At 39.3% G+C, this 27,873-nt stretch overlaps 1 protein-coding gene across 1 annotated transcript in view; it reads right to left on the bottom strand.

Annotated features, from left to right (window-relative positions):
• Positions 1–27,867, bottom strand: part of NPC1 (NPC intracellular cholesterol transporter 1) — a 28,758-nt gene extending 891 nt beyond the window's left edge. The window contains exons 1-24 of the mRNA XM_085319263.1: positions 27,715–27,867; positions 20,337–20,459; positions 19,021–19,127; positions 18,185–18,360; positions 17,082–17,249; positions 16,215–16,464; positions 14,057–14,133; positions 13,061–13,431; positions 12,487–12,713; positions 11,868–11,968; positions 10,796–10,898; positions 9,656–9,845; positions 9,039–9,221; positions 8,217–8,331; positions 7,227–7,354; positions 6,990–7,130; positions 6,326–6,415; positions 6,022–6,212; positions 5,405–5,520; positions 4,715–4,844; positions 4,119–4,319; positions 2,678–2,909; positions 1,332–1,445; positions 306–468 (exon numbers count right to left, since the gene is read on the bottom strand). Coding sequence (XP_085175389.1) covers positions 306–468; positions 1,332–1,445; positions 2,678–2,909; positions 4,119–4,319; positions 4,715–4,844; positions 5,405–5,520; positions 6,022–6,212; positions 6,326–6,415; positions 6,990–7,130; positions 7,227–7,354; positions 8,217–8,331; positions 9,039–9,221; positions 9,656–9,845; positions 10,796–10,898; positions 11,868–11,968; positions 12,487–12,713; positions 13,061–13,431; positions 14,057–14,133; positions 16,215–16,464; positions 17,082–17,249; positions 18,185–18,360; positions 19,021–19,127; positions 20,337–20,459; positions 27,715–27,777 — 3,760 coding nt within the window. The 5' untranslated portion in view covers positions 27,778–27,867. The remainder of the gene's footprint in view (positions 1–305; positions 469–1,331; positions 1,446–2,677; positions 2,910–4,118; positions 4,320–4,714; positions 4,845–5,404; positions 5,521–6,021; positions 6,213–6,325; positions 6,416–6,989; positions 7,131–7,226; positions 7,355–8,216; positions 8,332–9,038; positions 9,222–9,655; positions 9,846–10,795; positions 10,899–11,867; positions 11,969–12,486; positions 12,714–13,060; positions 13,432–14,056; positions 14,134–16,214; positions 16,465–17,081; positions 17,250–18,184; positions 18,361–19,020; positions 19,128–20,336; positions 20,460–27,714) is intronic.
• Positions 27,868–27,873: the final 6 nt, after the last annotated feature.

Here is a 27,873-nt window from a genome sequence, read left to right on the forward strand (position 1 = left end):
AGTTGTTGCTTCCACCCTGTCCCCAGGTGCAGTCTGTTGGGCCACATAGGGCTAGGTAAGCATCTTAAGAACTGTGCAGTGCCACCACGCTTGACTGGTTGGGATGACTGAGTTCAGCATGCCTAAACAGGGAGATTGCACTGCCACCAGCCAACCCTTGCTTCCAGACAAGTCTGGCTACTCCTTGTGTGAAGGAAAGGCAGATTCAAATAGTGCTTTTTAATCTTTACAGTCCCTTGCGTATTAGTAGAGCTCCATATACTTAGCTATTTGTTTGAAATGAGTTGAAGACCATTACATCTTACCTATGTAACTTAATAGAACTGGAAGGAATATTAGTCCATGTGTTGCTCCCAGCAGAACCATAGCTAGATACATCCTGAAGTAGAATATCTTGAAGATTTGAGATTTGGAAAAAGCCAGTACTACAATTCCTCCAAATTTAGTCAGTGTGATACCACTAAAAACCTGACAAGTAAAAGAGTGTTTTTGTAAGTGCTAAAGAGCTTTAAGTAATCCATTTATTTTACTTAAATTACATGAGCATTTTTAGCAAATACTGATCTTCCTATATGCAGGATGCCTCCTCTCCCTGTTAAACCTTAAAACCAAATCTAACTGAAGGAGGAGTTAGAGATCAACTTTTGGTTCTACTTGAACTTCATGCCACAGGCCAGCAGATGTTAAAGAGTTAATGCTGGCTTACACTAAGGAGTTCAGCTTTTTTTTATATTCCTTCTTCCTCTTTGAATGGCTCAAGTTCTACTTTAATCTCTTTAGCCACCTAAGTATAATTTTGAATTCAGGCAAACAGATAAAAGCCTTCACTTGAAATAATTCAGGCTTCAGTGAAGTTCCTTTTCTGGTTCAGGTGGATGTAGCAGCAGAAGAGTCTGCTCCAACTCTGCTCAGGTTGCTCATCTTAGACTTTAAATGACAGTACTGCCTAATACTAACCTGCCTGTGTTCCCAAAGCCCCAGTGCCACACTATTTGGATTGACCTTTCCCAGTCATCTGGAAGCCTGTGATACCCTGTTATCCTTACTAACATTACAGTTTAAGGATAACTTATGCAGACTACTGATACAGTTGAAGCTAAAGTTTTAGCTGTACTGTTCTTTACTATCACTAGCCTCACATTATACTGGCCTAACATTAAGTTTTTTGATGACCCTTATAAGCAGAAACCTAAGTTGATCCTTAGGCATTTTACATATTCTCAGAAAGAAAAAGCAACACATTCTTTATGACTTAAGAATGTTGTCGTAGTCTCTTTGAAGCTGCAACCTGAGCCAGCCATTCTACCTGCCCCCATACAGTAGATACTTACAGAACTGCCCATGTGAGATAGAGCTTCTTCTGCACGCTCTACTCTACTGCCCTTAGTACTAACAGTGAATGCTCTTGTCACATGACTGCAGAATTCCACAGCAATACCACAACTCTACAGTGAAAGAAAAAACATGAAATAAGGCATCAGTAGAAAAGCAGTTTGATGGTAAGTTCTAAGACCTGAGATGGGCTTGAGGAATTATAGCAGCCAGCATCAGTTTCCAGGGCTAAAGTGCCCTTGGAAGCTGTAACAGTTTAGCATTAACTGGTTAGTAGAGGCTGTTAAAGGTACTRTAGTGTTTTACCTAATCATTACTGTTTGACAATCCAATTAAGCAGGTAGCACAACACTGCTAAGGTTTTAGAGGACAGAAGTTTGAAGTTGAGAAAAACCTGGCTTTGCCACAGTACATGCAGTGAGCACACTGCATTCTTAAAAAATGAATTTACAGATGCTAGCTGGAATAACTCACTCTGCATTAACACTTGTATGTGCATGTTGATACCACACCAGGGCAGCCAACTTTAATATTTCAATTTCATGTTAAAAAGCAAGCTGCTCAAACAAGTAGATGCTTTGAAATGACTGAGTAGCTGGCAAATCCTTCTTTACTTGTTACCTAGCAGGTAGACTGGCACAACTATGATTCTTAGTTGTAAGATGAGCTGACAGTTTACTTTCTCATAGCATTTTCAAATGTGCCATAGGTCACTAGAGAGCAAGATAAACCAGAGCTCCAGCACTCTCAGCCGCTGATACCTAAGTTCTGGAGTATTTACCAAGGTGCTTTCTGCGCTAGTTCAGTTTCATCTGTTTACGCAGGAACAATACAGATAYTAGCACATCCTAGATCTACTCGAACATCAGTGTAGCAAAAGCCTTAAACACTGTTTATGCCTAGGTAAGGATGCATTTAGCTTACAGCCATATGTGACATACAACAGCACCCAGTCTTAATACTAGCAACCCCACATTGCTGTAGAACAGAAGAGACCACTAACAGCTGCAGTAAAGCTTACAAATTTCACAGAATTTCATAGAAGAGTAAGGTTGGAAGGGACCTCTGGAGATTATCTAGTCCAACCCTCAGTATAGCCCATACAGGGATTGAACTCATGATCTTGGCATTAGCAGCACCATGCCCAAATAAAACAACTGCGCTAGAACTGAACTAGAACTAAATTATGCTCATAAAGAGTAAAATTTTCTAGAGAGCATCTAGAAGCAATAAGATGTTCTACTATTGTTCACGCTCCTGAAGTTTAACGGAAATACTACTCAGTTTCATGAATGTATATATTACACAAAACCATTCAAAACTTGTAGAGATCTCATTGACTTACCATGACAAGATTTACTAATGAGACTGCATTCAAGCTGATTCCCCACAGCCACATCACCCCAAACATGTTGACGATTATCATCGTAATAGTTATTGTAACTACAAAAGCAGCCCATACTTCAAAGCCAAGCAGCACAGTTGTCACCAAAAATATTGATCCCAAGGAGATGCAGAGGTTAAATATAGCATCATCCACAATTGTCAGATACTGTTCATAAAAGACATAAAACACACTGTGGAAAGAGCAGAGGWTTTATTAGCTTTTTTGTTTTTTTTTTTTGAAACATCACCATCAGGTCTTCTACAAAAAGCAACATGCAATATTCCTATCAAAAAGGGGGCTATGAACTTCAGAACATTTCCCAGTCATCCCCATTCCCCATATCTAGTCAGCCATAGGTACTAGCTATACTTTAATAGTACTTAAAAGTATTAGCAGTGAATATTTGAGTAGAACTGCTTAGGATGAGTATCTGCTGTCATTTACTATTTGGAGAGCAGAAACAGCCTTGAAGATCAGCTAATTCAAGCTGACAGGACTACATGATCTGCATGCTTRATGCATAGTGAAAACTCCAAAGTGACTTTAAGGAAGTTCTGAACCGCTTAGTGTTTGTCAGACTACAGACAAAACAGGTCATCTAGTACAGGGACTAAGCCGCTAGTATTAGGTAAGCTGCTGAAGACAGGATGTAGTAGTCCCTTCTATAAAGAAGAGGCCACCAACAAGAATTTGCTTCCCAGGATCACCTGTGGAACACCTGCTGGTGATGACAGCTCCTCAGCAGTGAAGACTGTTTCTGGAGTGGTTGTATTTGAATATAAGTAGCTACAGTAGTTGCCTCAGATCATGYGCCATACCTGAAATAGCTACTGGGYTGTTGCTGAGGGTCTGGACTGAAATTCTGCAGTGAAACTTTGAAGCAAAAGGTGCATATTTCTGTGGTACAGAGGCCAGTTCCTTATTTAGTTTCACTGTGGTACCATTGCATGAAGTCTTGAGCAATATATTAACAGTCATACTAATTAGGTGAGCAATACTTTGACATCACTGCTGTCTGCTTTAAGTTTAAATGCTTCAGGAATTGTTTAAGTTTGAAGCAAATACATTCAAATTACAGCTTGTGACTCAACCAGGTCAACATATTTAAGCTAGAAGAACTACTAACCTTACTATGAAAGCTAGAAAATGCCTGAGCTGAAGACAGCCAGCTCTGAAATAAAGGACTAGTTTCTCAATTTAAATTAACTATTAACTAAAGCAAAGTTAATGCTGTGATGCACATTTGGATTTAGCAGTAGATTTAATAGATTCCAGAGTGTCTGTTAAACAGGCCTCTTACACAACTGAAAAAGTACTGGCTAGCAACATCTTACAAAAACTGGAGTCTTGTTTTTAAGTGAAACATTTTTTCACAATAGCAAGAAGGATCTATACATACCTGTAAGGGAACACCCGATAGTTCTTCTCTTTGATGCCCATGGTTTCAGTAATATTATCTGCTATAACCCGAGCTTTCTTCATAGCATCAATGAAATCAGAGGATTTTTTTAGTACAGTATGGTAAGTCATAAAATAAGTAGCTCCAACATCAGATTTGTTGTTTATGAAGTTGACAGCAGAGCTATATGCAGCATGTCCTCTACATAAAGAGAACAAAATTCTAAGTATCAGTGTCAATGAACACATTCATTTATTAGCTTTCTATAGTGTATAATCTTGTTTCTAGGTTTCCAAAAGTGATAACCACAAGACTTCAGAGCCCAAAACATTACAATTAAGCAGGATATACTAGGCAAGACTCACTACAGAACTTGCTTCTAAGTAGAGAAAAGCTGCTGTTCCATTTAGTTGATATAATATTTCCCTTTTCCTGCATTTGTTTAAAGAACACTATGTAAGAGAGATCTGTAGTTTGTCATTTTAGAGACTGACATTAGATATCTAAGCTTCCAGACAGATCTGCTTTGTAAGTATGAGCCACCTGTATCTACCATCCTGATCTTCAAAGCAAGATACACAAAATATGGCTCTTACCCTTTGCCACATTTAGGATTAGGGTTGTCAGATAGGAACATAGGCAAAAACTTCAAGAAATCTTCCCCCTGTGGTCTCTGCTTGCCTTCTTGAGTTAGTGGTCGGCAACGAGTGCAGGATGGATCAATAACTGAAAAATACAGAAAGGAGGTCAGACAGAATCAAATACTCCATCTTAGTACTAGGCACTTCTGACTTGCAGTAATATTGTATACAAACCCATAAAAAGCATTTTCACTGATTAAAAATATTGAGAATGTAGTCCTGCACTTCTGCATAGAATTTGCTGCCATGTTTTTGGATTTAAGATGTCTACAAGGTAAGGTTTACTAGACAACTATTAGTTACTTTTGTACTSCCTATGTTAAATCTGATATGAAGAACTATGTAAAACTGAAGGACCCGAACACAAGTGGGGCAATAAGTTTCCCCACTCATTTCATAAGAGCCCATAAAGATCAAAATTCTCATGATCAACTTGTTCTTTTTTGAAAAGTCATTAGCTATCTTCAACCTGTAGCACGTGAACTGTACTAATTTCACTCAGAACTGACAATTCAAACAGATTAGAGCGCTATTCTAGAGGTACAAGCTTACAATAAGAAAAGCCACTCAGCTGGCTCATAGAACAAGACATTTTGGTAGAAAAGCTCCTATAAGACAAGCTAGCAACATGAAAGATGCTAGTACCTGAAGCATTGCAAAACTGTCCAGTGGTATTGTAGACTCTGCAACAGGATGACTGTGGCTTCACCCAGTCAAAGTAATCATCAATCCAGGACGATGGAGCATAGCCTATCCTCGTGCTGACAAAATAAGTATAACATACCAACTATCAGTGATCTAGTGTTTCATTCCAGAACACATCGCTTGACCTTTGTGTTGTCTTATTCCATATCAATTCRCTATAGTCCAAGCTCCTTACTGAGCCTCCACAATTCAGTTGAGAAGCTTTACTAGGTTAGTTTATCTACATGTTTAGAAACTAAATATGCGAGAGATTTTCCAGGAGAACTTAGCCAGACAAGTTATCATGAACTTTTCTTCTCTTTCCTCATCCCTGGACAATAAAACCCCTTCTCCAAGCACAATTTGACACATGAACACATCCCATAGGTCCAGATAGGTTTTGGTTTTGTTCTAGGAAATTATCATAGCTTCTTCCCTTCCCCAAACTCACAGTAGAAAGCAAGTTCTATGGAGTGTCAGTTGTACAATTAACAGCTGAACCTAAAAGGACACACCAGGCAGTTAACATTGCACTATGTAACCACGTTAAAAAAAAAAAAAAAGCATGAAAAACTTACTAGCTGCCAATTTCTGCAGCATTGAAGACTTGCTGGACAAGTGAATCATTATTACATCCCATTCCACCACACACCATGTTCTGTCCTTCCAAAGAGGTATAGTTGTGCCCTTCTTCTAGAACAAAGTACACAGGAGGACCTGCGTGCAGGTACTTGCTTAGCTGGCCGAAGTAATCCATTACATAGGAGTCCTTAAAGGGAAAGCTCAAGTTGAACTATTGCACAATGCTGAGGTATCAGAGATGTCAGGGTTTCAATAATTCAGGAGCTCCAAGTTAAGGACAGACACGATTTCAAAACTTACATCTGGCATCGAAAGAGACTGATCCAGTCCAATCTCTACATTGTGCATAACTGCTGTACTGAATGACAGAACACCCACAAACAAGGCTACCTGCAAAAGAAGCAGATTCAGCGAAGTGACAACTGTACTGCAGTGGCCAGCAAGAAACCGGGAATGAATATGCTAAGTTAAGCTACAGCCTTTTTGCACAGTTGCATTAAGCTTGCTAGTCAGGCTTAGCCCAACAGCAACAGTAACATCTAGCTCCCTGGAACCCCCATTTGTACACAGACGGTACTAGTATAAGATATACCTCTAACCCCTACTGCAAATAAGGGTGATAACCTCAAACTGAATCAGGCATCTTTCTCCAGCAACAGCAAGCTTATGGACTAATGTCGTGTTCAAGTCAATACATTGTTAATTTGGTATATTCTTAAGGTGATTTCATGGTTCAAGACCCAAGCTATGTAGAGCTGTATTACTGACAGAGATCCCAAGCCTCTAGCCACATTTATTAAAAACACTCTGGTAAGTACAAAAGCTCATGCCAATATTAAAGCCTGAAACAAAAATAAACATAATGAAAGAAAATTTCTATAGACCTTTCTACAGTATGAGACTGTGCTCAGTATATTTTTGTTCAAGTGTGATGACTGTTTACTGGTAAACAAAGCATACTTACTACTACTGGTCTCATCCAATCCTTAAGCAGATATGGAGCATACAAGTTTTTGAAGAACAAAAATAAGATGCTCTCAGAACGTTGGACTTGGGTCATTTCTTCTTCACTTTTAATGCAACACAGAATATCCAGTCTATTCCTCTGGAAAAAGAGATTCCAAGAAAAACTAAGTTTAGTGCAGTTCCGCATAAGATACCATCCCTGTCTCATCGCAGTCACAGATGCATTTACACTTACCTCTTGACGCTTAATATCCAAGCCCAGGAGACTTACAAAACAGGTAACTTGAAGAATAAAGTCTATGAACACAGCCATTCCAGCAAAAAGAGAGAATGTGCGGACCGCTGGCATGGTAGACAGTGTCCCTAAAGGAAGGAAGCCAGTTTAAGTAAGTCCTCTCCCCTATTGAGAAATCAGGGCTGTTCTATTTATCCTGCTTGAGCGTTTTCAAGACAGAGATGAAGAGTTAGCTGTATAGCAAAACAAGCACTTCCCATTCTCTCCCCATCAAGCTGAGGAAAGCCAAGCCATCTAGGTAAGACAGCCATCATTGATCTGTGTGTCAGCATTAAGGCTGTGCAAAGGAAAACACTAGCTTAAGACATTCCTCAATTCCAGAGCTGTAAGTTGCATGCAGGCTATATAAGGTACTTGTTAAAGAGTGCTGTGGAGCAAGATTTTACTCCACTAAGAAGTCAGCCAATGCAAGTTGAACTAATTGCAACAACACTGAGAAAAAGTTCATGTAGAAGTCTGATTTAAACTTGAAGTGTTCTAGCACGTGATATGCTGCAGTACCTACTGTATGCAAGAGCAACCTCAGACAGAATCAGATGTTATCTTGCCATTGTGTTCAAAAAAAAAAATGCTGCTTATGCCACATAGGAGTCAGTATATCCTGATATTTGGTATGTTCCTAATGTGAAAGTTAGAGGTGTTTGACACCACAAATACTATACAGAGCTCTGGACTTCTGAATGAGCACTTGACAAAAATAGAATTAGAGCTTTTATATATAGAATATGGCCTTGTTGTGCCAGTCTCTGAAGAGCTATAACTGCCTATCCCCCAGGAGAGAGAAAGTTAAATCTTTATACCAATGAAAAACTACTAAGCTAAACTTCTTGCATGAAAATTTTGGTTTGTTCTTATTTACACTTCAGTTCTTCATATTTGTTCTTACAAGCATATTCTAAAACTTCTCACCAAGTGTAGTAGAAGTCTTACCTAGGAAGAATGCCACGGTCTCAGAAAAAGATGAGAGAAACATACTAGGTGCCACATCTCCCAAGATTCTTCCAATCTGTTTATCCAGAGTTTCACCCTGAAGGCGCTCATCTCTCTGTTTTAAGGCAGTAATTTGTTATAGTTTTAAAAAACTTCAAAATTCGATGATAGCCAAGTCTATGAAATAATTTTAGCATCCAAAATTGTTTTCCAAAATTTTAGCAGCATTAACATGAATTCAAGATGCAGAGTCTCTCTAGTACAAAGCAACAGGAGGGAGGCTCATGCTGCTCTTATTACTGTATTTTAAGTTAAAATGTAAAGCAAGTTCAGTGCTCCAGCTGGAATCAAACCTGCCAGAGGCAGTACCTATTTTTTGGGCGGGTAGCCAAGCCTGTCAAGTTAGAAAGCTTATTACTCAAATACTAGTGTCAATAGTCCCTAGTCTCATGGACTAAACTGCAAGCTTCAGACCATATTAAAGATCCTAGTGCCCAGAAGTTTCAAGTTAAGAACAATAGTAATTTTAGAGCTACCAAATGCTGTTTAGAATGTATTAGTCATTTGTACATCACATAACATACATCATATAACATGGACCAAAAAATGTAAAGTGAGCTTGGTATGAACCAGCAGTTAAGAAAGGTTTTTATTTGGTTTGAGACACATGTCTGTCTTAGCTCTCCTCTTGAAGAAGACTAGATACCCAGCAAGATTCCAGAGCTGCTCAGACTGGGTGGAGCAGAGTTCTGCGTTCCACTGCTCCAAGACAAAAGCCCTCAGAAATGACACATATTAAAGACTGCACAGAAGCGCAAATACCTGAAGTGTCTGGACTATAATGAAAATGTTGTCCACTCCAACAGCCAGCACCAAGAAGGGAATGACTTCTATCACAATTAGTGTTAGTGGGATTCCAAAGAAGCTGAAAATGCCTAGAGAACATGCCACTGAGCTCAGCACAATTAGGATGCCTGCAATGCCCAGGGAGATCTTTGAATCCACCTAAAGAGATTGTAATGACTGTCAGTCACACTAGCATCATCACATAAGAGATTTATAGTAAAGGTTAAAAAAAGTATTCTCAAGTTAGGGCAGTTGGTAAAAAGCTTACTTATTCTGGCTCTTCAAAAGAGCCAGATAATGTAATAAATAAATAAATAAATAAAAATCTTAAGCCACAGACCTTAAAACTCCAAGTTAATTACACATCTTAACCTAGGTTGATCTTCATTTATGAAGCACACATGAATTGCTAAATAAAGCAAAATGTACAGAAGCTAGGAGAAGCAAGGTAGTAGGTGGCTGGAACTCAATGCTCTGAGTCAAGATTAAATACAGTTGCAGTACACTGTTATATTCAAAAACCCTCTTAAAGCTAAGGGAGCTAGTCAAAAAGCTGTAACTTCAGTTTAGAGTTATGAGAATCACAAACATACCAGAAGTCTTCTGCAGCTCTGGATGTGTCCCAAAGCTATGGAGATGTACATAAACATTACAATATAGCTTATCATAACAGTGCCAATATCACTGTTGCTTTCACGGTTGATCTCATCTTCAATACTCCGTTCAGAAGAAAGTGCAATACTTAAGTTTGGATTATCATAGTTCCTCACAAAGTTAATAAACCTAAAAAAGAACAGTCACACTTCAAAGGGTGAAATATCGTATTAGGAAGACTTAGAAGTTGACAACTTTATAGCAGAAAGTATATTCTAGTCATCTGCGCCATACAGGAGTATACTGCGGCAAAACAATGAATCCAATCTTCAACTATTTTAATTGTGAAGCTTAGATGAGGGATGCTGGCTATTCACCCTTAGATCTTAATGTCAAGCTCTAGAATTGCTCTATAAAGAAGTATAGTTCACATTCTCTTAAGCTGGAGGACAAACAGCTATCTTGCATAAGATACTTAAAGGCACAAATRCAGTCTTCCACAAAGCTAGACTTAAAAGTACACAGAACAGGAAGTGCTGAAACAAGCTACAGTCATTTAACAATTAAGCCTTATTTCAGTTGCCTTAACCTCAAGGGGACTTGCACCACAGGTAGACACTAGAAAGCCTCAGACCAGGTATAAATCTAGAGTTTGCTTTCATCCAAGTTACTAGCCAGAGCTGTTGGCCCATAAGCAGTCATCAGCTCTGCAAGACAGTAAAACCTAACTCTAGATGAAGACAGGTTTTTTGGATCCTTACTTGCAAGATGGTTTTTAAACATGGACAGTGCAATAACTACAGGATAATGCTGTACCTTTCTTCCAGAGTCCAGCAGACCGAAAGAGAAATTAAGTGCTGATAGATAACACCACAGCCAGAGACACTTACAACAAGGATTTGACATGCCTTATCGGCAAGTACTCCTAAACAAGATATATTATTCTGACTAGTAACTATCTCCAAGAGAACAATGCATATCAAAGTGGAAGTCTTTTGACCAGAGTCAGTACTGCTTCCCAGTACATCTAGAAGGCTGTTTTGAGAAGTTGTAGGCAAAGGCATTTCGTTTGTTTATGTTTAAATTAAGATTATTCTAAGTATCGTCAAGTGCATTTCAAAATACAAAAACACACTTACTCTTTTTCCCACGCCAAGACTTTCATCAGTTTTCTCGAGTCATTATAGTAGTTGCTGACAGGAAAAGTAACAACAAGAGCTGTAGCATTGTTATAGTTTTCATCTGTAAAGTAGGAAAAGAGTTGCCAGGCATTATGAAATAAATCTTACATATGTTCTAGCATATGCAGGTGCAATTAGGTTTAAATGAATATTGTCCTAAGCAATCCTAGCATCACAATTCCATTGAATTCAGTCTATTTGAAGACTTCAGCATGATTAGACACATTAATGTAACAGTAATAAGAGTTGATAAACAAATTGTATTCAGAGATAGTCATTCATTCTTTGCCAAGTCTGCAGCATCTCAATATTAACAAGTCTCAAGCTGTCACATAGTTAGACAGGGGGCTACTACATAGCTAGTGGTTATGACTTTCAACAGAATAAGAAACAGGATGTGGTTTCCTAATACACTATACCTCTTGTGCACTTAGCTTTGCCTCAGAACAAGCTAAGTCTGCAGTTTACAGAAGTGTTTGCTTTCAATGGCTGTTCTAGCACACTTCAGTTCAGTGTATCTGTCGAATTCTGTTATTGGATAAGTTGTTTAAACAATTCTGCTTTCAGGAGATAGTTGTGGAAGGGTTTCTTCTGTAAACACCTTAATCTATTCTTATCTACTTTGTTAAACTGCAGTGACAAAGACTGTTCCATCTGAAAAACAAAATCTGTTCACACCCCAACACATCAGCTTGAGATATTTTCTCTAGTCTCTGATAGAGGAGATCCTTCAGTAAGCCCAAAACAGACTGAACACTCATAACAGCGGAACAGCTGTTCAACAGCACAAGTATGTTTCATTAACAGTGTTTGCATTTGGCACTTCTGTAGTTATCTGCATGTTTTCAGTATGTCCATACTTGGGGGGGGGGAAGGGAAATCATTAAACATCCTTGCTTACTGGAAGTTTTGAAAGGAATTTCAGAAAAATTTTGTTAACTGCCATGTTAAGAGAATGAAACTTTAATGCCAAAGACAGCACACACAAGATTTCATTAAACTTAAGAGCACAAAGTGTTTAATCACCTACCATCATATCCTCCCATCACCAGCCATGGAAAGACAGGCCCACCAAATGTTCCTAAGCAGGGATCGTGAAGCAAGCTTGTGTCATTCAGTGATGCTGGAGCCCTAGAAAACCAGCAATACACTTGTCAGCTTATACTTGACAATTGATGCACAGAGCCATAGGAAAAAACAAATACTGAATTACAACACATCAGCTTTATTGGCAGCAGGGCAATAAGAAAGTTTCTAAGTAAGACATTGCTTTTGTGCTACATTTTCTAAGAATTTATAGCTTAGTTGGATAAAAGCTATGGATTGTCTTAGATGCTATTGGGAAGACAGCTCCAAAACTGTACTCATGCCTAAGAACATTTAACACATCTTATGCTTCTGAACTCTGCGGCTGAGAAATGCTTAGGAGAAACATGCTTCTGGCAAGCCACAGCCAGTGCCCACAACAAGCCAAGCTTAGCCTGCATGAAGTGCAACATCTACTTAAGCACCAAGACAGAAATGCAAAGAATCTATTTCACATAACTGAAAATTTAATTGGGGTCAAGAGGTTCAAAGGGACTAATTAGCTAGTTTTGTATTGAGCAGATTTTTAAATAGGGGCGGTTTAACACAACCATACTGCTTACCGAACACAATATAAGAAGTGAGTGTGGTAGTCAGCATAGACAAAGAACTCATCACCAACAGAGTGATCTAAAACAGAGTGACTGTTCTGAAAGTAGTTGAGTACACTCAGTATAGTGCAATTGTTGTTGTAGGGAGCAAGAGGAGCCAGGCAAATGTCTTTCAGCTTTACAGTCTCATTGTCAAAAGAAGCAGTTATGTTCACAATAGCATCCTGCAAATCCAGCACCTGAAATCAAACCAAACTATGGTTAAAGAGTGGAAGAAAACATCTCTCCTGCAAGACAGCATTAAGTGTATAGTGTTCCTGGCAGTATCCAAAGGCAACAGCACACTAATAAAAAAATCACATAAGTCATTTTTAGTTTTTACAGTAGGAGTACTTATTAGGACTTAGCTCGCAAGTTCTGACCTCGAGCAGAGAGGTCAAAAACAAGTTTTCAGAAAAAGCTACTTTAARAACTAGGATTTTTAGCAGTTGTTTTAAAGGACACATCACATTATAGATGGAAGCCAACTCTACGATTATGCTTGTTAAGCATATTTTTGATCTCCTTTTCCTCAGAAGTCAGTTACCTGATGGAGAATGTCTTTGGCAAGTGGAGGCCCAAAAGGCACATCTGCTCCTGATGGGTATGGTGAGTAAATGTCTGCATGGCTTTTGGGGGCTTGAATAATGAGTTGTTCAGTACGAAAAAAAGGCCCAAAATGGGTGTCAAAATACTCCTTCTCCTTGCGTGCTTGGCTGCTTGAGGCTGACCAGAGGTCTACAGGGTTTGTAGTTACTTTAACATACAGGAGGCCTGAAGAGCACATGACAATGAAGATCACAGAGAAGAGAATAACAGGGCGTGGATTCCTAACGCAGAAGGCTCCCCATGATGTGAATGTTGTCCTTAAGCCATTCTCAAATCTTTCACCAAGCCTTTCACCACAGGTAATTTTTCCTGTCGGGAAAAGCAAACACTTGAGCAGCCAGTTTAACAGCATTTTCCTGAAGCCCATTAAAAAGGCTTAGATTTTTTTTTTCTAGCTCTATAGTTAGCACCAGAAATTGCGTCTCTATTCAGTTATGCAGCTGTTCAGAGCTGGGCACCAATCCTTGGTTGAAGTCAAAAGGCACAGACCAGCTCACACCCCTTCTTATGCAAACTTGTCCTAGGACAGTAGTCACAACAAGTAACAGCCAGGAAGCAAGCTAAAAGGCACACGAGCATTGAAGTGACTTGCTACCTCAGCTGCTATACAAAATTACCTACAGTTCTTCTACAGTAGGGAGAGCACAGCTTAAGGTGTCTATGCTTTGAACAAACATGATTGAGTCATAATATGATTAACTTGACTACAGCATCATGCTGTCCCACAGACTGTCTTTCATAGCTAGACCCACAGATTGCACCTCAGGCTTGCAGCATCTAGCTGAACAGAACTATGTACTACTCCACAAAACAAGGCAGAGACTAACCAAGACAGTGAAATAAATCACAGTAAGAATAGACTATACAGACTAGTAAAGCTGAAGTTTAAGTCTGTCCACAGGACAGATACCTGTTACTCTGATCCCAGACATACCATTATCGTTACGAGAATTCACAGAAAAGGCTATATTGCTATCAATTGGTGTATATTCAGAGACAAAATGCCGCCTCCTGTAAAAGAGAAGAAGCTGTTATCTGCTCCTTGAAAAAAAGCATTTTGCAGTCAGTGCAGTAAGACAATGAAGCACAATGCTAGTAATAAGTTTACATTAAACTCCTGCAGAAGTACAGGCATCTTATTTCCCATCCCCTTTCCACTTGAACATTAGCTCCTATAATCCTTTAGAACAAAGTTATGGCCTTATCTGATTTGATGAACTTCAAGTTTAGATCAAGAACATGCTTCTACGGAAAACTTAAGAAAATTTAGGAGCTTCAGAACATTAGTGTAAACAGCACAAAAAGGCTCTTAAACAGACCAGAATTTAGATTGATAATAAAGTCAAAAATGTCTAGTGCATACATTTTTCCCAAACCTTACATGTAATTAGTGAACAGTTTGACATTTAGCCTAGAGAAGTGGGGATGTAAGGAAAGAGGAATTAAAGCCTTCTCCCTGTCTTGAAGAAGCCTTAAATTACAGTATAAAACACTTCTGATACAGTATACATTGCTTAGGATCTTTTCTTCTACCTAAGAGACATACAGGTTCTACAGCTCCGCATGGTAATTAAAGGTTTCCAAATTACGAAGAGCTATTTGGGGCTAAGAACTAGACATTTAACATCCTTACAAGGCTTTTAAGGACTATTTCACATACTCTAACTGAAGAGCCTCTTCACTCCAAGGTTATCAGTCCTTTGAACCAATTCAATTTACAGCCTTCACCTTCATCTAAAGGCAAAGTATGTGATGACAAAAGATGATCCTCCAGCAAGTACTGCCATCACTCCAAACTATGGCTAACAGGCTTATTGCTGGCAGGAAGTCCCAGAAAAAGCTATTTTACAGACGTTTGATGACTACAGAGGCATGATGCTAAGGCTAAACTACCATTTCATTCAAGTTCTACTAGAGATGTTGCTCAGCAAGGTTACTGACAAGGCTGCTGAACATCATGAATGCTGATCTCACTATCCCTGTCTACACAGCGAGTTTATATTACATACAAATTCCTGGTCTCAACTGACCAATAAGGTTGGATTAAGAAGCACTATCCTACTTAGGAACATTAGCTAGAAGCCTGTGGAAAACACTGTTAAGGATGGCTAGCACACCCACACAAACAGTTAGCTATAAAAAGATTTGTTACCACCACTAGAAAGCATTGTCTAGCAGAGAAGCCTGCTTAGCAAGCATTACTCTACAAAATGCTGTAACCATTGGAAGCTCAGTTTTAGCTTTCCAGAAGAGGAAAATATAGTCATGAGTTAATATGCAACAGAACAGCAATTGTTCATTACCAGTATTAGTCTAAAATCTGCATTACTGTTAGTTTGCAGGAAAACTAGATATGTATGTATACACATTGTATGTATATTTGCATGTATCTGACATCCTGCTCCTTCCAAATGAGTCCCTCCAACCCAATTATCTTTAAGTCACTTTCAGCAATTTCCCCCACCCCATTACGTTCAACTAAGCATGGTGAGCTGGTACTTCGTTCCACAYGTAATAATAGCCAAGAGTAAAGGAAGTTTTCCTGAATCATTGTATGCAGTAAAGAGGCCTCTCCACACTGAATTTTCAGCTCACTYCAATTACAACTTAAGGAACAGTGAGTTTAAGGAAACAGGATTGCATTTTTACTAATTTGTATGAATTTTCTTGTAGCACATTGGTCCTAAAGCAGGCTTTGATTCATAAAAACAATATGAAATCCCTTCAAGTGTGTAAAGTTTCATGAAGACTAACATATCAAAGACTTTATTCCTTTTAAAAAGGTTTCAAGTCAGATGAGAGGAATAAATGCAGTTTCTCAGACTTTTGCATACTTCCAAGTTCATACTTTTAAAAGCAGTCTACTCATTTGATCTTGTAGGTAGGCAAGCTATAGAGATTCTACATCAATAGCTTCCTGCACTCACTTTCTGCAACATGCTTTTAGGGTTATAGCACTCCTTATTAGTGAGTATCTGCCACARAACATGACTTCCAGCTGAGATATTTTAGACATAAAAACCATGCCCTGAGCAAAGCAAGCTATCATCATATAATAAACTACTGTTAGAGCTTAACATTTGAATGCTTACCTGTAACACCAGACCCCAAAGACAAGTGCAAAAAATATGAGTAGAAATCCCATGTAGGAGATCCACATGATGACATACACAGCATCTAAACCAAACAGAAGCCATGGAGCAGGTGGTGGTGGTGGTTCRGGTTTTGGACCACAAACAATTGAACAGTCCTGACAGCTGCATGGTCCTGTCGAATCATCCATAGGCTCATTACAGCCTTTTGTAGCATTGTTCATAGGATTCATTCCATGGACAGGAACATCTGAAAAAAAGAATCACAAGTTACAAAGCTAATTCACCGAGTAGAAATTTAGATCTTCACAACAGATCTCCCAGCTTAACAAATGAACCTCCCTTTCTATCTTCTTCCAAAGTCACTAGATTTAGCCAGAGTTTGAGGGAGAGGTTTCTGTAAAGTTGAAGGCCTTTAGGAAGCACTTCAGGTGACTAGATATACCAACCCACATGTGGTATGCTACCATATAAGTTAAGGACTCCATATAAAATTAGGTTTGCTGGTCTTATAGCAAGGAAGCCATTGCCTTTTTCCATAACAAGAGCTGACTCGAGTCATACGCTAAGTATAGATGACAGTTTTAAATGCAAGCCTCCTACTTTGCTCGCCAGTTTAATTCTCCACTGTCTCTTCAGACAAAGYATCTAATAGGCCCCTTCAAAAGAGATGGTAAGAGGTCAGGATATTGCCTTGGAAACTAAGGAAAACAAGCTATCCAGTTTTAACCCAGTTCATCCCTCAGAGTTGTAGAAATGGTCAGTAAGCTGCTTACTGACCAAGTTCTGTTTAACAAATTGGTATACTAGTTATAGCACACAGCCTCTGACAAGAGCTTCATAAGTAAGGAAAATCCAGTTTCCTACCTGAGAAGACAGGAATAATGTTAAAAGGAGTCTGTCCATTGTCCTTACTAAACATGAACTCAATCCAGTTGGTAGCATTGCAGTCCTTGACATCCTTCCCACACAGCAGCCCCAGTGCTTTATCGTTACTTGATGGAGCTTCTACATCTTTGCAAGCATTATACATTGCTAGGAAGAGTAGATTAAGATGTAAGTCTTTAAACTAATGGTATAACTTAAGTGAGCATTCCAAGCTTGAGAAACAAGTAGACTCATTCACCGAGTTTAAAGAACAGAATACCTGTATCTTTCAAAGGAAAGATTAAGACAGTGAAATATTGCTTCCAGTTTAGTGTTCAATGCTGCAATGCTTTGTTACAGCTGTCTTCATCCAAATAGGCTACCTGAAACTGCATTACACTAGAATTGATTGTTACAGGGGAACAGTACCTAATCTAACAGTTTAAAGTTCCTCRGTATGGGGAAGTTATGACATAAGTGATACAAGTCATTTAAAGTGTAAGCCTTGTTACAACCAAGTTAGGCTAAAGATTACTGTGCAAGAGGCATATGAGTTATATTAGTGTTTTCAGCTTGTGTTCTCATTTTATAGCAAGTGATCTCAGTTTGTCCTTCCATTTTTTTTTTTGAAAGAGTCTAGAGCAGTTCAAGAGCAGCAGATGCATCTAAAGATCTGCAGTGCATTGTGTGCAAACTGTCACTGCCATACYCGCTAGACAATTTCAGTATCAGGTAGTAGGCTTTGGACATGCAGCAGCTTGCAGCAAGTTTTAAATTAAAGTCTCCAGGGCTATCAGATTCCTACTCTCAGCTAAACCTTCAAAAAAACACTACTATAAAAGGTGCTCATGTGATTTCTCCCACACAGAAACCAGTTACTGTTCTAGCAGTTTTATGATGCTGGTAGGTTCCACCACCACCACCACCTATTTAATGCCTTAAAGTTTAGAGGGTCACTGGAGTGTTGTTTCTTCTTCTCCCAGTTCTTCCAGGGAGATGACTGGATGCTATATAAAGTTACCTTGATAACAACAGCCTGGGTGAGAAGAGTTTGAACTAAACTCACTACATAAACTCACCACATTAACCCAGTGTTTTCTTACCATTTGCAAAGCGTTCTCCAATGAAGTATTGCAGCTCTGTGATGCTTGTTTTGTTCTCTTTTTTAATTGGATCATAATAAGGTATGGTGTTTGTAACATTCAAAAAATCAGACTGATTTGGACTGCAAGTCAGTTCACAGAAGAGATTAATTAAGTTATAAAAACACGACGGACATCTGGGAAAGAAGTCAAATGAACAGCAATCAGATTAAGAAAGAACTTGAAAATACAAGGTATATCAGATGTGACCTCCACAGGAAATGCAGATACTATCTGATAAGAGTGACAGAACGAGAACATTTCAGTGTTGTAGTTTACTTTTAACTAGCTATACAATATTYAGTGCTGTAAAAAGGTTGAATACTCATTACTAGCATCAACATCACTCCCAAGGAGAATACTCTGTCCAAAATAAACAAAGCCAACCAGAAGTTAAGAAAGCTTTGCTACTAGCATAAAGACTTCTGACCAGTATCACAGGAGTCAATTTAAGCCTCTCAAATCAACAGRCAGCTTCAGAAGAGACTACTAGAATCAGAGTCTGAGCAGGGTTCTGTTCATTCTGTTCAGTGTCCATCTTTTGCTGGAGACTTCATTACAAATAAACACAGTACCTTGAGACAAACTATGCCAGCATTTCTTCTACCAGCTAACTTAATCCTAAGTAGTTGTTCCTGGAGTTAAAGCCTCACGATATGGAGGAGGAAGTCTCAAAGCTCATCCCAATAAGCCTTTAAGTGACGTTGTTACATCTTCTCCARTGTACTCAAGCACAAGCAGCTAATAAGAAAGCATATTAGGTTTCAAAGCTCTAGTCACTTAGCCATTCACCATACCTGGAGAGAAACTGCAGAGGCAGCTGCAAGTTATTTTTCAAAGTCTGAAGTTGAGGAACATCACAGCAAGTGCTAACATTGCCGTAGAATAAACCTGGACATAGTTCCTTAAATAAAAATAGCATTAAGTTAAGGATGGGAAGTGAGAAAAAGCATGTTTAAAACTTCAAAACTTCTTCTTATAGTTATGGGTTCTGCTTCAGCATATTTCAGAGGTAACAGTAGTTGTACAAGATGCACAGAGAGAGCCTTACCAAAGTGAGATTCATTGGAGAATAGAAGGAAGAACTGTTTTGCTTCAAAGCACAACTTTCTTTGACTAAAGCTCATCTGAAGGAGCTTTAGTCAGTCTATAAATAGAATGATAATGGTATTGAAGAGTCTAACAGTAAGAACACAACACATGTTTATCCATCCAAGTTGAAAGTATTTCTGAAGATTATCTAGAATCTATATTAAGGGATATTAGATTCTCTAAGTCACAGAAGACAACTCACTAATCAAAATCACTGATTACTTGGAAGACTTTTCATATTCAGTTTACAGAAGCAACATTTTTACAGATAAAAACTGTGTATCAAGTCTTCAAAAAGAGTGCAACATAGCTGGCTCACTATGTTTAAGTTACTGCTGCTGCCACCAGCCAAAACAGTTGCTTTAACTGCAACTGCCAGAAGGGAAGTTTGACAATATGATCCCACTGTATGCACCAAATCCACAAGCCATTTTAACTTCATTTTTGTTTGCTTTGACACCTAAGCCCACATATGGCAACAAATCAGTTCTCATACTAGGCAGAGGTAAAAAGAGGACTGAACTTTGTCCAAGATTGCTCCATTTGAGTGATCAGTAAGTGTCAGTTACTACCAACCCAGATAACTGAGAGATCAAGAACAGTCCTCTGAAAGCAGAAAATATATAGTTTTAGCCTTGCACTTCAGAGATCAGAACAGCAGAGCTATTTAGTAGGAAATGAGTCAGTTTTGAATGCTCTTTAGTCAGACTGTTCTTAGGACTCTAAGCAGTGAAAAACACGCAGGAAAGTGCAACAAATCCATAAAGTTATGTTTGTGAAAGTCTGTAAAAGACATACTTTAGAGACTTCTATCTGCTCCTGTTCAGGGTTCAAAGATGTTACCTTCACACAGCTGGAGGCTGAGGTGTAGCCAAGAAAAAGGGCTATCTGTACATCCTAAACATGATTARAAGATGAAAACCCCACAAAGCAGTATAGCACAGCCCCACTAGAACCCAGTACAGGACTCTAAAGCAAAAGGGAATTATCTTTTAGTAGCAGATCTTCAGAAGCAGCTTACCTGTACTAAGTCATAGCCATCCTTTGGTAGTGGTATTGGTGGTCCATTATAAGCACAGTTGTATCTCTTGTCTCCAGAGGCAATTCCACATTCCCCATACCAGACACATGATTGTGGAAATACCTAATCAACACAAGATAACTGATTAACTGCAAGGAACAGTTGCCTGTAGTTGAGAAACTTGGTGTTAACATTTCAAAGTCATTTACAGTCCAGACTAGATAGCTTATCTAGATATTTATTCCTTGAAAGCAACTTATTGCTAAATTTGAATTATCAGTAACCTGTATTACCATACAAAACTCACCGAGAGGCATGAGTTTCTGACCTGGCATACATTCTTACTGTGATCTCCTGGTCAGGTTCCCCCTCTTCTTTGCCCATTCTAGTGGGCTAAGATAGAGAGATCATGGGATATTGAAGTAAAAGGTAAACTGAGACTTTAAAAGCATCTCCAATTACAAGGCAACATAGAAAGTAGTTTGTTCACATAAGACTACACAGAGTATGGACTAAGTTGTCATTTTGTGTCCAGTGACTTGGTACACTATRGGACACTGCTTATATTGCAGTACTTCAGCTCTCTCTGCCACCTCTTAGCCCTTTCTGTAGGCCCACTTACTTATTATGACAAATTTCAAAAGGAAGCATGAAAATTAGAATGAGGATTCTGAAGCAGAATTTAACAGCTCTTCCTTTACCATAATGTCTCCTGTACTGCAACAAATTCAAGATGAGCTTTCTAAGAGCACTTAATATGGTATTTGAGCATAAGACTAGATCAAGGTGCACAGCAACAAGGACCAAAGTCTCATTTAAAGATACTTAAGCTAAAAGGGATTACTGAAACATTCAGGAGTTGRTTCGTTGTGGGCAAAGACAAAAGAATTGAAAAAAAAAATCACATTAGTGATGCCATAAGTTTATATTCAGTGGGACTGATGAAACACCTACAGTTCTAAACTAAGATGATTTCTAAAGGTTTAAACAGTTATGGAACAATGAAATAACAAAAGTTGGTTTACAGTAAAAGTTTTAAAGTAGCTCCAAGGTTTTACTAAGCATCTGGCTTGCAAGCAGAATGCCAGCTGCACAAACATCCACTCTGCTTCTACAAGCTCTGATCAAAAGATTGCATGATACAGTTAAGAAAACTGAACTATTATTATTATTATTATTATTATTATTATTATTTTTTTATCTCCCGAACAGCCTTGACTAACATTTGTAGCAGCACCATACACTTACACTGCAAGGACAAAGTACTTTGCTTTGTGCTTGACCATGAACAACAGTTTACTGACCAGAGGGCCCTGAAAGGCTCCATTCATAACCCAACAGCTACCCAAAATTACAGTAGTGCTCCCACAATATCCATTTTTGTGCTGAATAGCACCAGCAGTCCTCCAATAAGCACACTGGAAATTGGAACATTTTTCTGAGACAGAATGTCACCAATTTACCTGAACTTGTTAGAATTACTTCCTTCCTCTAACTAGGCAATGTAGCCCAATAAAATTAGTCACTATGAAGCCAGGGCCAAGAGTCAGTTAAGTATCACCCATACAGATCACTTTGTTGTCTGCTTTAGAATTTCTTCTAGCTAAACCTGTAGCTAGTTGTTAGTGTTATCATATTTTTATGCCTTTGCTGACAAGCATCCCTTTAAAGCTGCACTTTTTAAATGCTGAGTACACAATGCTCAAGCAAAAAAAATTATATTCCCAGAACAGCTAGGAGACTATTTTAACAGGAACTATATATTAATCTGCCCAAACAGAACAACTATTTTATGTATAGACATTTAAATTAGTGTCTTCATCTCTGCTTCCTCACAGCTATGTAAGCTCAGTTCTAACAGCAAACAATCTATTAGTGGCAGAAGCAAGAAGGTTAAGTGCTTACAAGTACCCATGTCAGACTCAATCATACTTTTAAAAAAAGTACAAATTCAGTATTTATTGCTATTCCTGCAAAAAGCCAGAAAGGATTTAGAGCTACTATTACTACAATAACCGGACAATTCTTTTTTTATTCTCTCCATTACAGGCTGGTCTCTAACATTTGGTCTAGAATAGTTTGCAATCAAAGACACTAATTCTATATGCTTCATGAGGTCCTGTAATCTAGTAATGAACACTATATCTTGCTCAACTCTGCAGGCTTTATTAAAAGTTATCAGTCTACTCTTTATGAAAGAATTTAATTCTACTAGAAGAAAAAAATAGATTTTTTGCACTACCCATATAGAGTTTCTTGTCCAGATAGCTTTTTATAAAAAGACTTAAAGGAGACTTCTGCTACTTCAAGCTCACTGATAACCTGCCTTGAAACAAAGCTTATCTACATCTCAAGKTAATGCTTTCCTGCATAAAACTACACAGAAACACCAAAATAATACATGCTATATTAAGTCATAATGCAGTGGCCTATAGGTTCACCTAGAAGGTTATCTTGACATCATTTTCAGAGTGGAACATAAAGCAGCTTACTCAGCACAAGCACTTGGTCATGACAAGTAGTAATTCAGTAAAACCAACAAGATAAGCCAAAAATATCCCATCTTGCTGTATCAGTGTTAGTTTACAGTTGTGTAATTTAAGTAGGTAGGAATATGGCTCTGAAAACAGTTTGAGTTCCACATGGATAAAACCTAATACGGAAAATTAACATTCTTATCAAACTTCACCTTATTTAAAGACAAAAAGGTCAGTTGCTTTCTAACTAAGAAAAGAACACTCAGGTCTAAACCTACTTACTAGAATGCCACATCTTATTTCAGTATGAACACTGAATATTCAATTTTGGTGAAAGTTAAATTTAGATAGTTTTATGCCACAACCTACAGGATCTCACTAATGCAAGGTAAGTTAGAAATTGTTCTCAGAACTGATAAGGCCATAGTTTTATGTTTTACAGTGGTCGTGCAAAGTCAGTACACCAAAAACGAAAAGCCAAATAATTCAAAGTTAGTAGTCTGAGGTCACCAATAGTTTTTGGCTGTTAACAAGTTAACTGCATGCTCCTCAGATGATTCAGCCACAAGTTATGGAGGTGAGGGCTAGTYTCCTTCCAATCTTCAGGGATATCACAAGTAACTAAATAACTACTCTACTATTGATAAGATATAGCTGAAATTTCTTCCCCAAACTCCTCTAGTAAAGGTCAGAGTAAGATATAAAATGAGACATACTTTCTGCTGCATCAAAAAGATCTTAATATCACTTGTCTTGACTGTTACCAGTATTCCTACAAATATCAAGATATGAAATTAAAGTGTGGCTGTAAGTCACATAAACAAAGCTACTAGTTGCAGAGTCATCACACTTTCAAATCACTTAGATTTAAGTGAACAATCATCTTCAACAGATGAAAGCCCTCACTACCCCAAGACTAAATGAACTGTGTTTTAACAAAACTCCCTTCTAAACAAGACAAGCTACTCTGCAAGGCTCTAATGTGGGTGTCTTACACTATTACTAAGTCCCCCATAATTTTAAAGACAGACTTCCTTAAGGACTTTGCAACCCAGTCATAACCTGAAATTAAGGCCTTTCCTCCTTGCCTCCAGCAGAGCTTAAAAGCCATCTGGCAGTACAATGACTAGACTTTAGTACATCCATAAGTGCTCACAGCTTATTTCTGCTTCTGTTAGAACTATTCTGCTTGAGGAGAGACTTCACCTCATTTCAGAGTAGACTGGGCTCTAGGAGTCCCAACAAAGGACTTTAAAGAGCTCATATGGGCATTTCCTGACTAGCAAGGTTCTACACAAAGAGACAAGTTGACATCTTTATTCCTAGTCCAAGGCATCATTTGTTTGTAATAAAACTACTGTTCCAACAGATCATAACACATTTACTTAAGTCTAAGTTTCTTCAACTGTATGTTGAAACAGATCAATATAATGGTTCTAGCAGAGTTAGTCATTACTGAGCAAATGAATACATAACTGTTAGGCAGACAAAGAACAATGATGCTGCTGTTTATAGAAACAGTGACTTTCTGCAGTTTTGCAAATACCAGACAACAAGTCAGCGTTGTGTTCAGCTCTTGAAATTAAGATTAGGAATGTATGAGAAGAGTCAACAGCAGATACAGCTGTTTTTCCCTCCTTTATCTAGCATGATTTTACATCTGGAACCTTGTAAGGCAAGAAAAGAGACTAAAAACAGCATACTTTCCTTTTGCCCCACAGAAGCACTTAACTGTCTAGGCTGTATCACTTTTAATAAACAATATTGCTCCCTAGTTTGATAAATTAAACAGTCAGTACTACATAATCTTTAACAAGCGGCAAGGTCAAGTTTATGGAAAGAAGTGACCAGGTTAAGTTGGCAGATTTGCCCCAATAGTTTTACATTATCCAGCAGCCTACACACAGTACTCTGCAGGAGGAGCAGTACACAGGCTAAAGGAAACCTTACTGGCTTCTAATTCTTACTGGAAGAGACTATCAGTTTCTTCAAAGACAGCCAACCCAGCAACAAGATTTGCCATCTAGCTTTCTTTTTCCTTTGCCCATTCAAAAATGGGTCATTTCCTTTTGTAAAATAATAATAATAATAATAATAATATAATAATAATTAACAAGTCCTAGAACTGGGTCTTGCTTTGGTGGCCAGAGTTATGCCAAGTATAGGTAATATCCTTGGATGCCACCGAGACTCATTAAGAAGAAAGTTGCAGTAAGAACTCAGTATTTGTGGGAGCCAGTTGGTGTTAACCAACAGCAGTTTGACTTTTTTTTTTTTTGGGGGGGGGAGGAAAGAGGAGAGAGAAATAAGAGACAGAATTACAGTACACTATCAAGAAAGTGCAGGGCTCCTAACTAGCAGCTGTCTGCAGTTAAAGTCTGTACTGAAATACCTCTGATGGCCTGTAGAGGACAAATAATGATACTGCACAATATGGATATGAATGGCTTTGGCTACTGCCCAAGAAAGCATTACTTAGCTCTACTAGTTATTCACTTCACATTCATCTCTTCCCTGCTTTCTAGCCAGAAAGAAGTCACTCCCAGTTTTGCAGAAATAACTACTCTTACTGTTTTATTCTGGAGCAATGTTGCCATCCCTGCCAAGCAAGTTCCTCCATACAGATTTCAGAACTTTACACTGCAGGTCAGGTAATACCACACATAACTGCAGACCAGGCCATTCAGCAAGAGAACCTACCTCTAATCCAACAGGCTTTTGGAAGCACTCAAGCTAATTTGATCCTACAGCTTCAGATCCTAGTTGCCAGTGGGAACAAGTGTTCAGCTTTGCTTACCCACTAATTTGACAGCCTGTGTTTTAGTATTGTTACATATCAGTGAAACATCTGGCATTAATCACACAAGATGTAGTCTAGTACCTTAACAGATGTTCATGAGGCAACAGAAGTTTCAAGATCTCATCCTCCCTTAAATCCACAATTTAAATTAACCCATTTAGAAAAAGAGAAAAAAGGAGTCAAGGAGACCTGCAGTGTAATATTTAGATGTTAATATGCAGTTAAGTATCAACCTGCAATAGGTTACCTGGCACAAGTTTCATAGCATGCCTTGTTCAGAGACAAGTTACCTCTTACACAGCCTGAAGACTTCAAGTTCACTGCAACCTTTCATTACACTTTCACAAATTGAAGTGCCACTCTATGTTTTCACATGAAGCATAAGTGCAGTAACAGAGTGCCCTCTGGTTTATATACAGTAAAATTGAAAGCATGCAATCATTATGTTACCTGTATACTTAAGGGAGAAGACAAGTGCACCTTTATGATACTTCTCTTTTGCAAGCATTAYCTAACACTACACTCAGACTAACCAAAAGACCAATTTCTCTTTGAAGGATACTGAGGCCACCTTTATACAGTATTTGGCTGAAAATAAACATTAGCAGCAACAAATGGTAATGAAGTTTGTTTTCACTCCCCCCTCACTTCCATTTTTCTTTCTTGGATTAGGCACATACATTTGTTTTGTGAAGTCATTTTGCAATATGAACTTCCTGTGGACCACAAAGCCACAGACACTRCTCTACAAGGATCCTCTAAACCTTAAGGGAACTTCATTCAAGCTCAAGTTGAGCATTCTGTCATCAGACAAGGTAAAGCACTTTTTTTTCTCACCAGCCTAGGACACAACTTGTTATGCTGCAAGGTTTCTTTCCCAAAGGATTACATAGAGGAGTGTTGGGAAGATGCTAAGTTCATTACCTACCCACCTGGAGATCAAGTCATTAGTAAATATSCATTTCTCCTGTGTAATAGGGGAGTACATGCATATAGTTCTCTRTTGAAGCTCTTTAAAGGCTGTTTGAAAAGGGTACTAAAACAGAAGMAAGCAAGTACACATGAAATAACCCGTTTAAACTGCCAGGTTTGTCAAGCATAAAACCTGATCTGGAGAGTACATTTCTAACCAGTTAGAAGATGAAAGAAAGACACTTCAGGAGTATCTCAAGCTTGTTTCTYTGGAGAAACATGGAATATCTTTTTCCTACCTAAAACCATAGCATAAACAAAATACAAGCAAGACCTAACTGGAAGGAAGTTAAGGTTTCACCTTACCCTCTTTTACAGTAAATTTGCAAARAACAAGTCTAGTTTATTCCTTAATTTTTTCAAAAACATATACTCTTTGTACTAGCACAGCAACAGATAGTATAGGTCTTATTACAAGTTCCATTACTTCCAGGAAGCTATCACCTAGCATAAGAAATACTTAAAGCAAACCAAACTAGGCGCTGATGACATACACAACCCCCTGCAGGAACATGTGACTTCACAGCTATTCACATGCACCACGCATTGCATAACCAGGGCACATCACAGGAAAGCAGCATCCCAGGCAGCTGCCCTTTCATGCAATAGCGGGAGAGCAGGACGGGGCAGAAGTTTGCTTCGTCCGCATTGCACAGCGCTTCAGCACACCTGTTTTCGCACAGCAAGCGCTCCCAAAGCGGCTCGCTGAACCGCCGGGTAAATCCTGCACCAGGACTTTTTGCTTCGAAGCTCCCCGCCGCCCCCCAAGAAGTTTCTCCTGTTGCAYGGCGGCTTCCCGCAGCGTTGGTCAGAGGAGCGCCGGGAAAGGGAGGGAGAAGCCGCAGGCGTAAGCGAGAGACGCCTGGGCACCACGCCGGAGCTCCCCCCGCGCCCCGCTGATGGGGGAGCCACCCCCCGAGCAGCTCCTCTGCTCCCTCCCCCCGCTGCGGCCACTTCCCCGCCACGCACAGCCGAGAGGCGGCACCGCGGGCGGGCGGGCGGCCGGGGGGCGCCGCCGCCCCTCACCGGCGCCTTCCTTCGCGGCCGCCCCTTTCCCGAGCCCCAAGCCCCACCGGACGGCCGCCGGCCCCGGCCCGGCCTCCCGCTCCCTCTCCCGGCCGACGCTCACCCGCCCGGGCCACAGCAGCAGCAGCAGGGCGAGCAGGCCGAGGCCGCCTCGCGGGGTCCCCATGGCGGCGCGGGCAGGGACGCGGCGGCGACAGCAGCAGCAGCAGCACCGGGACGCCGCTGCCGGCCGAGCGCAGGGCGGCGGGGAAGGAGGCGGGGA

Source organism: Rhea americana, unplaced genomic scaffold (assembly GCF_003343005.1).
Source record: "Rhea americana isolate MKP2758 unplaced genomic scaffold, rheAme1 scaffold_58, whole genome shotgun sequence".
Lineage (NCBI taxonomy): Eukaryota > Metazoa > Chordata > Aves > Rheiformes > Rheidae > Rhea > Rhea americana.